Raw genomic sequence first — 17,636 nt, forward strand, 5'->3', positions numbered from 1 at the left:
CGAGATGGAAGACGCTTATGCGTGAAAGGTTCGAAATACGAAGGCGAAGCCCACCTTTGGCATGCTTGCTGGTCTGACATGCCAAAGCAGGTAAACTTGTCGTGAATTGAAGCAGCAAAAGGAAGGCGTATAATAGCAAATGACAGCGGTTCTAAAAATTTCTGGACCTGATCTATCGAGTGCGGAACACTTAAGTCACTTTCACCACAGTACATTTGTGTCATGCAAAAAGAAAATGTGCACTAAGATCTGCACGGGAGACAAATTTTGAGCGATCCCCCCGATTGTGCGAACACAGCCACAGATCTTAAGAACAGCGTCAACGCCACCGCGAGAAGGGAATCATAACGACAAAGGGCGACACTACTAAAATACTCTGGCCCTGATCTCTCGTGTCAGGATACACTTCAGTCACTTTCACCGCAGTGCATTAGTGTCGTGCAAAAAAAAGTGCACTAAGATTGGTAAGGGGCTACTTTAGCTGTTTCTGGAAAGTTTTCAGACATTGACGATCATACGTACTCGTAATTATACGGCGCGTGCAAGTGTATCCAATTAAGTGGCACAGTGTGCTGTGTCTAGTGACAAGTAGGTTCCAGTGACTAGTAGGTTCTCACCAATCTTATTGCGCTTTTTTTTTTTTTGCTTGCCACAGGTGTACTGCGGCGAAAGTGGCTTACGCGTTGCGTACTCGATGGATCAAGGCCAGAAAATTTTATACACGCTGTCATTTGTTATTATTGTTTTCTTTTCGCGGTGGCGTTAGCGTTCTTTTACGGGTGATTTATGGCAGCGCCAATTCAGAAGGATTGCTCAAAATTCGAGTCTCCCGTGCAAATGTTAGTGCACTTTTTCACATGACACAAACGTACTGTGGTGAAAGTGACTTTAGTGTTCCGCACGCGATAGATCAGGTTCACGAAATTTTAGAACCGCTGTCATTTGTTATCATTATACGCCTTCGTTTTGCTGCTTCCGTTCACAATAACAAGTTTCTCTGCGGCTGATATTAATACTGGCATATGTCAAAACATTGGAATCTATAACGCATACGCGTCTTCAATACACAAAACGGCGAGCACATATTGAGATTCGCGAGAGAAGCTGTCGTCAAGGGAGCTCGAGCGTTGACAAATCGAAGTCTTCATGGAGTGGGTTCACAGAATGAGCCCTCAGAGTGCAGCTTTATTCTGTGGACCCTGTGGTCCACAGAATAAAGCTGCACTCTATTCTGTGGTCTAGACCACAGAATAGTCACTGCGTAAAGCGCACGCTGGAGCGGGTTACGGTCTTACTTTTGCCGAGTATTTACGCTTGCACATGAGAAATATGCAAGCACTTCGGTGGACCTTTCATAGTGCTTTGATGCGTTGCTTACGAACAGTACCGTGTCAAGCTCGTGCATCCAGTGACGCAAGTACCGCACACTTCCTTCGCGTTTTCAAACTTACGGTCTGACTATCCGTTTGTTTTATAACAAGTACTAACAAAGCTTGAGGCTGAACAATCGTGCTAACATGTGGCATGTGTAACAATAACATTCCTATGGTATTACTGCTCACGTCTTGTGCGAGGAGCGCTGGGCATTACTGTGCGCCCCCGATCTGCCCCGGTCGCTGGGATCGGGCGGCCGTGATCAGTTGAATCAAAGACTAGCCGCCCTGAACTGACTGCACTGCGTACAGGTGCGTGCGGCTTTCCTAGGGAATGTTTGGGGCAATTGCAGGCTTTGTATGCACGAAGTGGCTGGGGCGACGCTACTGTCACAATTTCTAGTCACAGCACGAACGCGCTGGCGGTGGCCGTCGTCATTGTACGCGCGACTCATGTCCGCGGTACAAAGATGAGCTGGTGCACATGCTCAGTTGTGAAGAGATTGAGTCTTGTTTTACGTCATCCAGCTGCAAGCATAAAGGAATAATAAAAAAATGAATTACGATAACCACATGGCAACTAAGAGTGCAACTGGCAAGGGTTCATGAACAGGCACCTTTGTTTCATCCAGAGCAAACGCATCGCTTTGTACATGAAGGTTTACTTACTTTAAATGCTTGGCTAACCTTTTCGCCACCAAATAGTTTTGTAATGTTTGCCTTTTGCTGGGCATCACTTGCTGTGCAAATAATTTTTGTGTTGCAAAGCGGTGCCTGTCCAAACTTGCTGTTCTTTTGATAACATTTTTCTTCCCTCGGCATACTTTGAACACCCAAGGTGAACGTGGCAAAACTTCTCAATTTCATGACTACAGCAGCACTCGGGTGAAGCGGAGCTGCATATCTTGAACATAAGCCTTTCTTTATGTGCCATTTACTGTTGAAGCCTGCGAATTGAAGTGTCTTTGGCATCTTTTTTTGCTGGTTACTTCTATATAACAATGATAGCTTTGCCTTGAAACTGTCAAAACATTTTCCATCAGAACTGTGGGTAGACACTTGTCTTATAATATTCCAGATAAGCAGCCTAGACACATGGATTACATAGTGGTAGCCTACAATCATAGGGATGTCTTCCCTTTCATAAATGATCCCCATGTAGATACCTTGAGTGCTGACTTTAATTCACCAAATCCAACATTTTTTCGAGTAAGTACTTCCAATTACTGAGTATTAATGTTGTCTTGTGCAACGTTATGCATTTGCAGTGTAACGAAAATGGCAACAATAAACTAGTGCTCACCTTATTCTCCCATTGTTGTTTGAGTTTCTGTGACATATTCGAACATCGTGCATTAATGGGTTGACTTGTCAAAAATTGCTAAACCCCAGACAAGCATGCCAGATGCCTCAGTAGCATATAGTCAAGAATGGTTGCTTGCTGGGCTAGTTGGCTCATTGCAACATATGTAACAGTGTGCAAAAGTGGAAAGAACGACGACAGAGTGTAAAGAGCACTGACGATACCAGGAGTATGTGCACACGAAGTGCCAGCGGGTAAGGAAAAGAAACAAAGCCAAAAGGTAGAATAATCAGCAAGAAATACACAGGGCTATATCGACAGTCTGAATCACCAACTTTATAAAAACCTTAGCTCATCTTTGGTCAATGCAAGCGATGGCATGCTGACACCACTGATCTCCACTAGGAGGAGCTGGATGGCGCATCGAGCACGCGGGCGTGAAGCCACCGGAAGCCGCCGTTTTTGTCCCGGAAAAGAGCTTTTCTCTTCTTTTTTTAAAGAAATACCTGCCTGTAGCGCAGTAAACTGTACGAATCGACCGGAAAGTCGTCAGGGAAGATATTTAGTGCGTAAGTACCTCAAAGCTGCATTACTTTTTACGCGTTTTGTACGTTGCAGCACTCCGCCGTATTCAGACGGTGTCGGCACGGCGTCTGTCATCTTTCGTATAGCGTTCGTCGGCGTCTAAAGTGAGGCGTAATCGCAGAGTTTGAAAAAATTAAAAAAAAAACGATCATAACAACAGCTGCCACCCGAGAATATTTGAATTGCGCGACTGAGACGCACAGGAGACGCCAGCTTCCGGGACAAACAGGAGACCTTCCGGTGGCTTCACAAGCGCCCGCCTAGCAGAGCGGGGATACGCCGTCCAGCCTTTTAAATGGAGGTCAGTGGCTGACACATGCCTCTCCTGCACGAGCAATCTCTACTGCCTGAATTATTTCCCTGACGCACTGGTCTTTGTGGCGATAAACAATGCCACTTTTCTTGAACTTGGGTTTACAAGGCCCAGTACGCCGACGTGTAGACTTATCGCCACAGTTACTGGTGGGTAAGCTAAGGTGGCCCTGGTTACCATCTCTTATATTCTTGTGCGCTATGCATTCGTGTCCGCAAGACAACAGCAAGCGATACACAACGCTCTCGTCACAAGACACAAACCGACTTTGGTGTCGAATACTGCATGAATTTTTTTCTTTGCTTTTGCGTGGGTTCGTTTTCTTACAAAGAACTGAAAGTTTTAGTGGAGCCAAAAACACGACATCGACACCTACACATTTTTCAATCTTCTTCACGTTACGGGACGTCTGGTGAATATACGGGATGACGGCTATTTTATTGCGTGCATCGAATACTGCAACATCATTCTTGTCAGCCTGCCTGACTGTTTCATTTTTTGCAGCAGGCCTTCAGCCAGAGAGACCACAAGGGCTTCCGGGTATCCCGCCTCAGACAGCCGTTTATTTTGAAGCTCTAGTTTTTCCTGGAGGATATGCTCACAAAACTTTGACGGCGCATTAGTGAAACAGTACTTAACAGTGCTACGCCTCACAAATGTGCTTCACAAGATGTCAAGCATGTTTCCAGGTGTTTGATGAAAATCCGCATTAGCGTTGTCGCCGAAGAAACAAATGGCGTCGAAGAAACTATTGTAACCCGAGTTTTTATATTTGTAGACGATTTTCTAATCATCATTGACGCCTATGCAGATTTTCATCAAACAGCTAGAAATGTGCTTGACATCTTCAGGCAAAACCTAACACCTCTAGCTTTGACGCATGAAATGCCAGATAACAATTCCATTAGGTTTTTAGAGCTTCGGCTAAAGTTGTTTGATGATCACATTTGTTAGGGTTATGAACCCAGAGCAAGAAAAGCCTTATTAACTGCTGTGTCAGCTCACTCCAAGCTTGTGAATCATAGCACTGTTAAGTACTGTTTTACTTACGAGAATGGATAACTGGGCTAGTTTGTGGGAACCCATGTTAAGGCAGGTAGCGCAAAGAAACACTGACACAAGCGAAGAATAAGAACAAGCGCCAACTTCAAACTAAAGTTTAGTTCCTGAATCCTCGCCTATTTATCAAAGATCACAACATCACATTGTCACCATGGAAAGAATGACTGATACTGCTGTGGATGTCATGATGCCAGCTCATCTTGATCAGCTCTTATACCTAAAATGATAACAATACTAAAACGCGCAAAACCGCGCAGTCAAACACTGATACAGTCGAAAACATCACAATAAAACACGCATGCTCAGAATCGAGAGCTCCTTTCATGCGGCAAAGGTAGAAGCCAGGTTGGCCGAAAGGAAAGCTATCTCACATGGGAGTAGGCTCAGTGGAGCCTGGCTAACACATACGGAATCGTTCTTGAGAATTAAAAACGCTTCTACGATATTTCTGGACAGCTTGTTCCGGTTCCGGTACATCACAGATCGTAGAAGCGTTTTTAATTCTCAAGAACATTTCCATATGTGTTAGCCAGGCTCCACTGAGCCTACTCCCGTGTGAGAAAGCTTTCCTTTCGGCCAACCTGGCTTCTACCTTTGCCGCATGAAAGGAGCTCTCGATTCTGAGCATGCGTGTTTTATTGTGATGTTTTCGAGTTTATCAATCTTTGACTGCGTGGTTTTTGCGCGTTTCAGTGTAGTTATCATTTTAGGTATAAGAGCTGATCAAGGTGAGTCGGCGTCATGACGTCCACAGCAGTATCAGTCATTCTTTCCATGGTGACAATGTGATGTTGTGATCTTTGATAAATAGGCGAGGATTCAGGAAATAAACTTTAGTTTGAAGTTGGCGCTTGTTCTTATTCTTCGCTTGTGTCCGTGTTTCTTTGCGCTACCTGCCTTAACATGACTGTTTGACTAATGCGCTGCCGAAGTCATGCGAGTATATGCTCCAGGAAACCTAGCACTTCAAAATTGACGGCTGTCTGAGGTGAGATACCCGGAAACCCTTGTGGTCTCTCTGGCTGAAGGCCTGCTGCAAAAAATGAAAACAGTCCAGCAGGCTGACAAAAATGATGTTGCAGTATTCGATGCACGCAATAAAATAGCCGTCATCCCGTATATTCACCAGACGTCCCGTAACGTGAAGAAGATTGAAAAATGTGTAGGTGTCGATGTCGTGTTTTTGGCTCCACTAAAACTTTCAGTTCTTCGTAAGAAAACGAACCCACGCAGAAGCAAAGAAAAAAATTCATGCAGTATTCGACACCAAGGTCGGTTTGTGTCTTGTGACGAGAGCGTTGTGTATCGCTTGCTGTTGTCTTGCGGACACGAATGCATAGCGCACAACAAGAATATAAGAGATGGTAACCAGGGCCACCTTAGCTTACCCTCCAGTAACTGTGGCGATAAGTCTACATGTCGGCGTACTGGGCCTTGTAAACCCAAGTTCAAGAAAAGTGGCATTATTTATCGCCACAAAGACCAGTGCGTCAGGGAAATAATTCAGGCGGTAGAGATTGCTCGTGCAGGAGAGGGATGTGTCAGCATGCCATCGCTTGCATTGACCAAAGATGAGCTAAGGTTTTTATAAAGTTGGTGATTCAGACTGTTGATATAGCCCTGTGTATTCACGCTGATTATTCTACCTTTTGGCTTCGTTTCTTTTCCTTGCCCACTGGCACTTCGTGTGTGCATATTCCTGGTATCGTAAGCAGAATATCAGTTGGATGTCAGCGCTCTTTCCACTCTGTCTCTGTTGTCGTCCTTTCCAGTTTTGCACGCTGTTGCATATGTCGCAGTGATATAGGTTCTTTGACACTTCTGTTTGCAGTGAAGCGAGACGAAATGTGCTTGTTTTTGTGTGCAGTACTTTCTGGATGGAATCTACACCAAGTAGCTTATCATATCAGGATAATTTATTTTTGATGGCAGAGAGTTGCTATGTTGCAAAAGTGCAACCATGCACTCCAGCTCGTTTTTACTATGTGAATGAGTAAGCTGTTTCCTGAGCGCCATCTGACAAAAAGAACAACTGTGACTTCTACAGTGACACTGTTCACCCCAACTTCCTTTCTTTCTAAACCTAGACTCGTACAGACAAATCTTTTCATAATTTGTTTCCACTGATACTATGTAAGGTCAATATAGTGAACAAACCTAAAAGCTTTTTAAGCCCTTCTCCAACAATGGTTCAAATTAAAGTGGACCTCGTGAGATTGCTGTGTAACGATGTAAAAGGGCAACGTTGGGAAATCCTGAGCCTTGAATAAGTGGAGAAAGTTCTTGAAACCCAGAGAATGTGTCCTACAGTATCCTTTGATGTGTCAGGTCAAGAATAATTTTTCAGTTTTGAAGGTGTACTTGAGTATGGGTACTGTTACAATCGGCTCTGGAATTCACCATGGCAGGTGCCATTGTGCGCGAACCTGTCAGTCTGCAGGGGTCCCCATGGGTCGGCGCTCAGACGGAGGCACCAAGCGCCGCATTGTCTTGGAGGGGGGGAGGGGGGGAAGGGCTTTTGCCAAGCGAGCCAGGAATGCTGCCGTGGATGGATTCCCAGCAAAACGAAGGGAAATTTCACGGGGGCCCCTTCTCAGGCTCGGTGTTGTCAGCGTGAGATGGCACCTCGAGAGAAGTTCTCAGCAAACCACTACATTCTTTTGTTGCTTGAACGCAGACATGAAGGTTTGCACGTGCTCAAGTAAGCTGGCTCCCTCTTCCCCGAGGTCAACAAGACCTCCCCCTCCCCTTTCGGACTTCCTCCTTGCTGACGTTCAGGATTGGAGTCGTTGGGTCGTGGCGTGTGAGTTGTGTGTTGCACTGGTGCTCCCCAACTGGACTTCTCGACCCATGAATGTATTGTGTGACTCATTGCTTCCTTTCTGGAGGCCGGACGCCGGGACGGCAAGTCACGGGATTGGCGGGAGCTGCGGACACCGGTTTCAAGGCCCTCAGTGTTGGCAGACTCGGGGCTTTATAAGCCGAAGACTTTTTGTAAAAAGCTTTCTCTCTCTCTTGATATCCCTCATCATGCATCTCTGTAAATAAACCTCTGTCTTCACATGCGACCGCTCTCCTTTCTGCAAAAGGTGGACGATGGGTCCGTTGACGGGGGCCAGCTACCAAGGTCGAGACCCGCCGGACCCGAGTCCCAACGACTGGACGGCAGCGGTGGGATGGAATTAACCCCGACTTCCAACAACTGGACGAATGCAGAAGGATGACATCGAGCTCATCGACTTCGGGAAGCGACCGAACGGCACTTCTGAAATGCACTACGCTGAATCCATGACTGCAAGTGGGGTGGCTGCAGATTTTCTCTGTTGAACTTTACCAGGCATATGCTCTTTGTGATAAGTAAAAGCTGGTAGAGTTTTAACTGTCGTTGTCAACTAGGTTAATGGGTAACTTGCGACAAGACAGAAATCTTGACCTAGTAGCTTTGTAAAGCTTTATCTGTTGTTCACGTCAAGGTTAACTTGTGGCAAGGCAGGAATGTGTGTAGTAGCTTTGCGAAGCTTTGTCGGTCGTTGTAAACTAGGTTAGCAGGTAACTTGCGGCAAGGCAGAAATCTGTGTGGTAGCTTTGTGAAGCTTAGCTGTCATTGTCGTCAAGCTTAACTAATTACAAGGCAGGAATCTGTGTAACAGAGAAAGTGGTACTGGAAATAGCCATGTAGTTGAAATTCCTGCGAAAGCCTATGTTGTTGCTGCTTGTGAGGGGGTTGCGTCTGGATGTTTCTGGCTCCCAAAGAAAACCAGAGCTGATAGAGGCAATTCTCGCATTAGAGGTAGAGGATGATGAGCTTTCAGAATGTGTCGAGCTGATTCGGGAGAGGAAAGAGGCGGAAAGCGCGACAAAGGCAGAAGCTGAAAGAAAGGCGGCAGAAGCAGAAGCTGACAAAGTTTGAAGCCGAAATAAAAGCGGCTGCAGAAGAAAGGAAACGTAGACACGAGGCTGAAATGCGAGCATAAGACAAAGAGCTTGAAAGGTTTCGTAAACTTAAGGCAATGCAGCCGAGTGGTCGGACATCTGTACACGTAACGCACAAAAAATGCGAAAAAGTGACAGTACAGTTTAAAGCCGAAGAGAAGGCTAGCAGAGGTCATGGCAGCAGCAATTTCAAATAGGTAAAGAAATTGGCAGCTGTGGAAGACGCTGCAGTAGCAGTAGAGGCTGTTGAAGGTCAGAGTGAGCGTGACGGGTTGCTGTGCCAGGGGAATGCCAGAGAAACAACTGAGAAGGCTGTGGACGAACTGGCACCGACAACAAGCGAGTGTGTCACGATGGATCTTGCATGTGGTGTGCAAGGTTATTTCGACTTGCTAAGCAAGACCACCAAAGTAAGCCCACAAAGGTACACGGAAGTAGAGTATAGGGAAAACGTGCAGTTGCAAAGAGCTTGCAGGTAGGTGAGCTGCCCTGTACAGGAGTAGACAGTGGCATTGTTCCCGAGACCGTTAAGTTGTCCGCCAGTCTAGCAAATGCAGAAAAAGCTACACTTGTAAATCAGATAGACTGTGTGGGCGAGAGAGTTAACGAAAGCTGCTCGGACGTTGACGAGCAGGAGGCTCGAAAATGAGCGCCAAGAAGCGGCATAGATGGAAGAGGCGTTAAAAAGACAATGCAGCAAAGATTGCAATGCGTTCGAACAGGAGGCACAAACATCGGAGTAGAATCGGGCCTGAGAAAGGTACGCGTTTCTCCGATTGTGTGCAGGTGAGTGTGAGTGCGATACTGTCGAGAAGGGCCCAGCTTTAGGTTTTTCCAGCGATAGCACCGAAGAGTCGGCCCGACAGAGCAACGGAGTGGAGAACCCGAAGGCTTCAAACAGTAGAGAAAGTGGTTCACCAGCACCCTGGAGTGGTAAAACTGCCAATGTCACCACCCAGAGTGAAGTTCATGGTAATCAAAGAAAGGGTGTTCGCAAACAATGCCGCAAAATAAAGAAGCGGACACGTGCAGCGCCGCGAAAGCTTGAGACAGGTGGCACACCACAGCCCGAAAAACATTGGAGTAGGCCATCGGGCAATTCTAGAAAACATCCTTTGTGGCGAAAAGGGGGAAATTGGGGAGAACACTGCGCGACGGAAAGCGCCGTTGACAGGTACAGCTTTGTGGGGGCAAGTGTTCCTAGACGAAAGGCCACGGGAGTGCCGAGCGAGAGCAGTCAAAAGGAGAGAACTCTTTCCCCCATGTTCCTGGTATCCCCTTCGTTTTTGTGAAGGAAGCCGTCTGAAATTTTGAATGAGGCGTGACGTCCTAGTTCAGCTAATAGCGCGCGCTCATTGTAGTCTCTGGCGATCTGGGATGCTGCCAAGACCGTGACCGCCACGTGTACAACTGAAAAATGGAAGAGAGCTGTAGGCTTGTCGGAGAATGTGACACAGAGTTTGTTGAAAGGATTTTTTTGGTGAGGTTATTTTAGTTTTCAAGTAGTATTCTTTTGTTATCTCTGCGACTAGTTTCTTTGGCTAAGCAGTTTTTTACTTTTGGTATTGTTAAGTGTTGTATGTGTTACTGTTATTAAGCCGTTGAAAGCAGTGGCCCACATCAGAGTGAGCTGACTGCGTAAAATGAATTTTCTTTGATATAAGAGCATGTTAGTCATGAAAGAAGGTTTGTACAACTGCTTATTTTGAAAGAGTGGTAGTGTTTGTTGAGGGGAACTGAATTTGACTTGTTTTGGACCTTCTCTGTGCAGCGCAAAGTATTATACCATCATTTTGCAGGAGCAAATGAGCAATTTTGAGGGAAGTTATAGAATAATGTCAAAGCGGTTTTCGAAGGGTTCATGTTAAACGCTGAATGTTGCTGTTTTCTTGCACCACTGTTAGGAGTGACAAGCAAATCTTGTCAGGCGCTCCTGATGCTTACGGCATCGAGGGTTATTTTCATTGCGTGTTGTTTTTCAGAGTGATTTAGGTTCGGATGCGCATTTAGAGGGCTGTAGCTTCTAGGGATGTGGCGTACGGTCAGTGGTGTTTGTTAATGTTACAGCGCTTTATGAATGCGAGTAGTGTAGAGCTAAAGCTCCCAGCAGAACCCAGTGCGTTCTTTATCAGAGGGGCTTTTACTTGAGGACATAACATTGACCGAACAAGCCTGTTCCCTTTACTTTTTTAATTTTCATTGAATGCTTAAGGATCGAGTGATCACTTGAGCTGAGCATTATGCATTATGTTGAGGTTAGAGATACTTTTCAGACAGTTATGAGACTTAGCTGAATCTCTTGTGAAAAAGCTTGAGAGTCTGTCAGGGCGTGACCTACTCGTAGGTGAAAACGGTAACATTTGAAGTTAGGTTTTAGCTTGCGCAAAGAATAAGCACGGACACTGTTTTTTAAAGCAGAGCTCATGCAAAATTTCTTTGTTTTGATTTGTTTGTTGTTTTTATTCACATGTGTCCTGTGTGGGCGAAAGTAAGGAAAGCCTAGTGAGCACAGTTCAGAAACTGGCTTGCTAGATTGCCAGAAGTAAGTTTATTGTAGAGGTAGGCCATCGCCCTCTCACAGGGCTACAGATCATTTCCGCTAAGAACGGCCGCCTGCTGCGTTGATGCCTCGTTTTGCAACAATATATATGTTTGAGGTACGATAGGAAAAGGGGATACTTCTTGGCAGTGCTGACAGCCTGAGTCGAAGCCCCAAACATGAGAGGCAGCCTCAAGGGTTCTGGCATTCTTTTTTTCCTGACCTAGGAAAGGGCTACTGATTATTTTTTCATACTCTTTTAAGGTTTGTTTGCGCTTGTTTACAGACACTGCTATCCAGGGTTTCGAGTTCTGTGTGCTTCCAGTGTCGCTGTTTTACCTTAAAGAATGAGTAAAGTTTGAGTAATGTGTGTATTTCCTTTAAGTGTCAGTAAAGGGGAAAATTGCCTGGTGGAGTTCGGCGGAATTGTCAGGCGCTCACTAGCTGAGTGGTTGTGTTTTCGTGTGCGTATGTGATGTCTGTTGAGCCAAGAATGAGGCAGGTGATGCACTCTGCTTAATCAGTGACAGTCTTCAGCAAGCCTGATGGCAAGGCCGATCTCTCCGGACTGTGGCTGCAAACCTAAGCCCATCGAGGTCTTCCCCCCCCCCCACTCCCCGCATGAGAAGCTGTTACGACCGGCTCTGGAATTCACCATGGCAGGCGCCATTGTGCACGAACCTGTCAGTCTGCAGGGGTCCTGGATGGAGGCACAAAGTGCCGCATTGTCTTGGAGGGGGGGAGGGGGGGGGGGCTTTTGCCAAGCGAGCCAGGAATGCTGCCGTGGATGGATTCCCAGCAAAACGAAGGGAAATTTCACGGGGGCCCCTTCTCTGGCTCGGTGTTGTCAGCGTGAGATGGCACCTCGAGAGAAGTTCTCAGCAAACCACTACATTCTTTTGTTGCTTGACCGCAGACATGAAGGTTTGCACGTGCTCAAGTAAGCTGGCTCCCTCTTCCCCGAGGTCAACAACACCTCCCCCTCCCCTTTCGGACTTCCTCCTTGCTGACGTTCAGGATTGGAGTCGTTGGGTCGTGGCGTGTGAGTTGTGTGTTGCACTGGTGCTCCCCAACTGGACTTCTCGACCCACGAATGTATTGTGTGACTCATTGCTTCCTTTCTGGAGGCCGGACGCCGGGACGGCAAGTCACGGGATTGGCGGGAGCTGCGGACACCGGTTTCAAGGCCCTCAGTGTTGGCGGACTCGGGGCTTTATAAGCCGAAGACGTTTTGTAAAAAGTTCTCTCTCTCTTGATATCTCTCATCATGTATCTGTATAAATAAACCTGTCTTCACATGCAAGCGCTCTCCTCTCTGCAAAAGTTGGTCCCTTGACGGGGGCCAGCTACCGAAGTCGAGACCCACTGGACCCGAGTCCCAACAGTACTTGGTGTTTTGGTGCAAGTTTCCTAGATGCTTAATATGTACTGATGGTATAGATACTTAATAGGTACATGAGATATAGGTATAGATACATAATAGATACTTGAGATACTTAATATGTACTGAGCCATGATATTTGATCAAGCAGCAGCTTCATCATCTCCATCAAAGGAGATGCACAAGGAACGCAAGAAGGAAACGAGAAATACTCAAGGCAGTGGAAATCAATAAATGGAAAGATAACTATGTCAGTTGCTCCTTGGGTCATTTTCTAAAAAAGCGTGCAGATACCTTGGTCTATAATCATATATTGTTTGCAGGTTTTATCAGAAATCATGTCATATCTGTGCACTTTGATTTCTTGTGTTTTTTTTTTTGTGGTCTTGGTCATGTTCACTGCTGTCACTGCGCATGTGCGTATTATTTAATATAAGGCAGGTCTTTCGTTAATGAAGCATCAGTTGCTGTACAGCGCTTGTGTTTGCATCATTTTATGTGTGCGTGATTGCGTCCTTTTGTGTGCTGCTTCATCAAATTTGCTAGATACAGTGGACCTGCACGAGCACTCCTGATAGTTTTCAACCAACCTTTATTTTAAGCAGGACAATTTCTAGGGTTTTATTGTGCAAATGGCCATATGTTCGCTGAGCAAAACTCCAGTCAAAAGGAACAGCGACAAAATTATGATGAAATTATGAGTAGTAGCCCGAAGTGTGTTGAGCCACACTTTTTTCAACAAGCATAATAAGTTGTTTCCTTTTGGTACTTCCCAAAGGATTATACATCTTACTTATAATCATACCTAAGTAAAATTTTAATGTATAAACCATACTTCCAAAAGTTAAGTCACGTAGCACACATTGTAGATTTTTGACATATACCCATTTTACCACAAATTAAATTAGATGCAACGCCAAAACAAATTTTCTACCGCAGTACAGTGATCGTCGCTGTTGCCAGTATAACCAGAAGTGTTTTCCTTCGGCACAAAGTTGCACAGCCAAAGGGTAACTAATTATGCAAACAGGGACTGTCACATATTTTGCGGCATTGGCGGCTACCAGTAATACACTGTTATTGTTAGCCACAAGTATAGCTATATTGTATTTCTTTAAAGGACCCCTGATGCCATATTTTGAAACTCTAGGTGCTTGTGTTTGGTAGTCCCGCATGCGTGGGCATTTCTGACCAATTATGAGTGACGAACGCTGCCTTTAAGATATTTTAATTTGGTTTTAAAGTAAACATGAGTGCTCATCTGAGTTTGGAGCACCTCGCGACATCGCCACTAGTATGACCGAGACAGAGGTCCTGTGTGACATTTCATGAGTAAAACGAGTATTGACGACGTCGGAGAATATTTGCGGGGCGCACACAATACCCTGACTGGCACAATACCCTGCTCTATTGTCGGGCAGCTCTCAACGTAGTTCTGGCTGCTTCGGCCAGGAATGTTTTCTTTGTTTTTTTTTTCAGGGTAGGGGGAAGAGGGTGGGGGACATGTACTTAACAATGCCAAAGCACCTGTGTCGTTTAATTCTTTACCATGTGTGGGGCCCCGATTTGACAACTGCGCTTTCAACGAGATCAAAGCTTGAGTGCACGTGATCTTAGGCGCTCCCCCGCTGTGGGGCGCTAGTTTCCTATGGTATTTCAGCGGGCGTTGTGAACTGACGCAAAATTGTTCTCAATTAACGGCGCTAGCATTAGTCATTTGGTGCATTAGAGCATTTACAACTCAATTGTGGGATTAAAAGACACAAAGCTACAAGCTACAGCAAAAAAGTCGCAGACAAAACTTCGCTGTCAGGGGTACTTTAACCTTGTAATGCCCAATGTTTGTCGTTTTGGTACTTTGGATTCATAAATGGCAAACATAAGCATAGCCAATAAACTGCCAACACTTTTGATAAGCTGGAGGGAGTTTTTGTTGGTTGATATGCAGTTGAGTAAACTAATGATTAGCTGATTGATTGGTGTATTATTGATGTTACAGCTTAAATAACATCTCATTGATTTTCTTGTACAGATGTAACAAGAAATAAAAGTGAACGAGACATTCTAATTGTTCTCTATGTCTGCTTGGGCATTAGAGGCTTAACGTGCTCACTTGCATGCAGGTTGTCCTCCTGTGGTGTGTGACAAGCAAGGGCGCATCCTTCTCGTGGGGTTGAATAGGCCCGAGAAGCGCAACTGCCTCAATGTGGCAGCTGCGCAGCTATTGGTGGAGGCCTTCCGCGAGTTTGATCGTGACAACAGTGTTGATGTGGCCGTTCTTCATGGCAAAGGTAGGTCATTTTTATTTGTAGGTAAAAGTTTTCTGTATTGCGAGGTACGGTGAGTGTCCTATTGAAATGGTTCCTGTGCACTCCAATAATTCCATAGGTCCTTTTGGTTCAGAAATTTACTGGAAATATTGCCGAATCCATAAACTTTGTAAATTTATATGGAAATAAAACGGACTTATTGGAATAACATAACGTTTCGATAGGGCGGCCTGAAGTGAAACAATGATTTTACTGTAACTCGGGCAAGTTGGTGTTATATGGATGCATTCAATTTAAGCTAGGAACTAGCAAGAAACCAAGCCTGTAGACTCTTGGCCTGATGACTAAAGTTTATTCTGAAACCATCTGTCACTACCAAGATAGCTGGTTATTTCATATCATTTCGTTTCATTTATTGACCCTAAGGGCCCGAGAACGGGCATTACATAGGGGGGGAATACAATACTTTGTACAGCAAATATACGGAAAAAGAAAAATGCAATAACAAGCAAACATAATGCAATACAATGTAAAAAAAGCAAACACAGTTCAGTAATGCAAGGTCGGGTAGAGTACAATAGTTGCGATCAATATATAGTACCATCTAGCAAAAAAAAATACATAGAATAAATGAAAATTTGGAATCAGACAACACATATAATACACAGAATAAATGAAAATTTGGTATCAGACAATTCAGATAGCTATGGAAGGACTGCTCCCTAAGGTAAGTTAGTAGGGCTGATTGGAAACTAGTTAATTCTTTAATGTTTGCAATGGTACGTGGAAGGGCGTTCCACTCGTTTATGGACAACACCAGAGGAGAGGGTAAGTATTTGTCAGTGCGAGCAAATAGTGGGCGTACCTTGTGATCTTGGTCACATCGGGCCGAAATGTTTACGCCTGGATGGATGAATTTGAGTGAAAAAGGACTGTATCTAAAGTATATGCTGTGAAAGAAGGATAATCTCGAATATTTTCTGCGTGGTAATATGCCAAGAGTTGTTTTTATGGATGATACACTATGAAAACGTGGAAGCAATAAACGTAGCGTCTTTACTTTGAATGGACTCCAGCAAGTGAGTGCCATATGTTAGAAGCATACTCTTGGGATGGTTTAATGAGTCAATTAAATGCCTGAAGTTTAGTGTCTGAAGTAACCAGACGTACGCGGCGTTTTAAAATGCCAAGCTTACGAAATGCTTTGCTGGTAATTAATTCTACATGATTGTTCCATTTAAGATTGTAATGCAGGATAACACCTAAGTATTTAATGGACGATACCGTTTCAATGGGAGAGTTGTTGATGAGGCATATATTCGGGATTTGATTGGCATCTGGACTGAATTCAACATGCTTGGTCTTTTCAACGTTAATTTTCATTTGCCATTTGCTACACCATTGGGAAAGTGTCGTTAAGTCAGATTGCAGGATTAAAATGTCGCTCTGATTGGCTATTCCTTTATATACTAAGCAGTCATCAGGAAAAGTCGTACGGTAGACTGTATGTTAATTGATATATCATTGATAATATCGTTGAAAACGTGTGTATGGGTTGTGGGAATCGAGCGCGCCCTCCCCTTTGGCGCCTCGTTCCCCAGCTAGCGCGGGTGTTGGCCTCGCGCAGCTCGAGCGCCGGGGACCGCCGCTAATCGGCAGTATGGTGACCACGGCGGCAGCGCCGGGCCTCTTTGTCTGGTGCGAGCCATGCGTCGGCCTCCCGGCGCGCGGGCACGCGTCCGGGCATGCCTCGACATGCTCACATGCTCACGCCACCAAGCTAGCTTACGTGACTGCGCGACGCCTGTCCTCATTGGCCGCCAGTGACAACCCCCTTCCCCCTTGAGCTCGCTTCTGTCTGGCGCGGGCTTGCCCGCGTCAGATGCTCCCAGGCTAGCATGAGAGGTTGACGCGCTGCTCTAGCAGGCGGCTTCTCGTTCTTGTGCTCGACTGCTGCCCTTTGTGTGATAGTCGTAGCGCCGCTGGCAAGCGTACACGATCGGTCTTGCGGAGTTCCCTTTACGGCCTGCAAGCCCGTGACTGTCGTACTGTGCTGCATCTTGGGTTAATAAACCCGTGTTGTTTGTTGACATCCTGCCTCGAGTGTCTTTTCTGTGCCGTGCCGGAGTCGACGAACCTGGCCGTAGCGTCTTTGTTCGCTGCGGCAGTGGAGAACGTCGCGTCCCTTCACGGTCGCCACGTAGGGTAAGCTTTGTGCTAAACCTATCTCCACAGGGTGCACTGAAGAAATTGACCTTATGGAAAAGAAAACTGTGTAATACTCCTTTCACGGTAAAACTGAAAGCATATAAAGCATTAGTGCGACCAAAATTGGAGTAGGCCGACATTATTTGGAGCCCTTGGCAACAATACTTGATCAAAAAAAATCGAAAGAGTCCAAAATTTAGCTTTGCACTTTGTATATTCCGCTTGCTCCCGACATTATAGTGTAACAAATCTACGAAACAGGGCAAGCCTACAAAAACTTGAGCAGTGCAGGATATTATCCAGATTAAAATTCATCTACCAACTTTATCATGGGGACTTCAAATTATCAAGGGATGAATCAGCTAGGACGAATCACAGTAAAGCTTTTAGGCAGCCACCTAGGCACATTAACGTCCACAAGTTCGCTCTCTTTCGTCGCGCAATTTTCCATTGGAATGCGTTATCTGTGGAAGCAGTGAATGCTGCCTCGATGGCTTCATTTACGAAACACATTGAAAGTACTAGTTTTTCTGATGTAAGTGATGTATATTGAAAATACCTTGATTTTAGTGCAATTCAACTGGCTTACTTATATTGAAAATACTTTTAGTTGAGTACAGTTGTGTTGTGTAACAAAAATGTATATGCACAGAACATTGACATGACATT

The 17,636-nt window shown here is 45.3% G+C and overlaps 1 protein-coding gene across 1 annotated transcript in view; it reads left to right on the top strand.

Moving 5' to 3' along the window:
• The first annotated feature begins 1,245 nt into the window (after positions 1 to 1,245).
• LOC125758929 (probable enoyl-CoA hydratase) overlaps positions 1,246 to 17,636 on the top strand; it is an 83,606-nt gene continuing 67,215 nt past the window's right edge. Inside the window, exons 1-2 of the mRNA XM_049416715.1 lie at positions 1,246 to 1,417; positions 14,613 to 14,780. Of these exons, the coding sequence (XP_049272672.1) occupies positions 1,321 to 1,417; positions 14,613 to 14,780 (265 nt within the window). The 5' untranslated portion in view covers positions 1,246 to 1,320. The remainder of the gene's footprint in view (positions 1,418 to 14,612; positions 14,781 to 17,636) is intronic.

This window comes from Rhipicephalus sanguineus, chromosome 6 (assembly GCF_013339695.2).
Source record: "Rhipicephalus sanguineus isolate Rsan-2018 chromosome 6, BIME_Rsan_1.4, whole genome shotgun sequence".
In the NCBI taxonomy this organism is placed as follows: domain Eukaryota; kingdom Metazoa; phylum Arthropoda; class Arachnida; order Ixodida; family Ixodidae; genus Rhipicephalus; species Rhipicephalus sanguineus.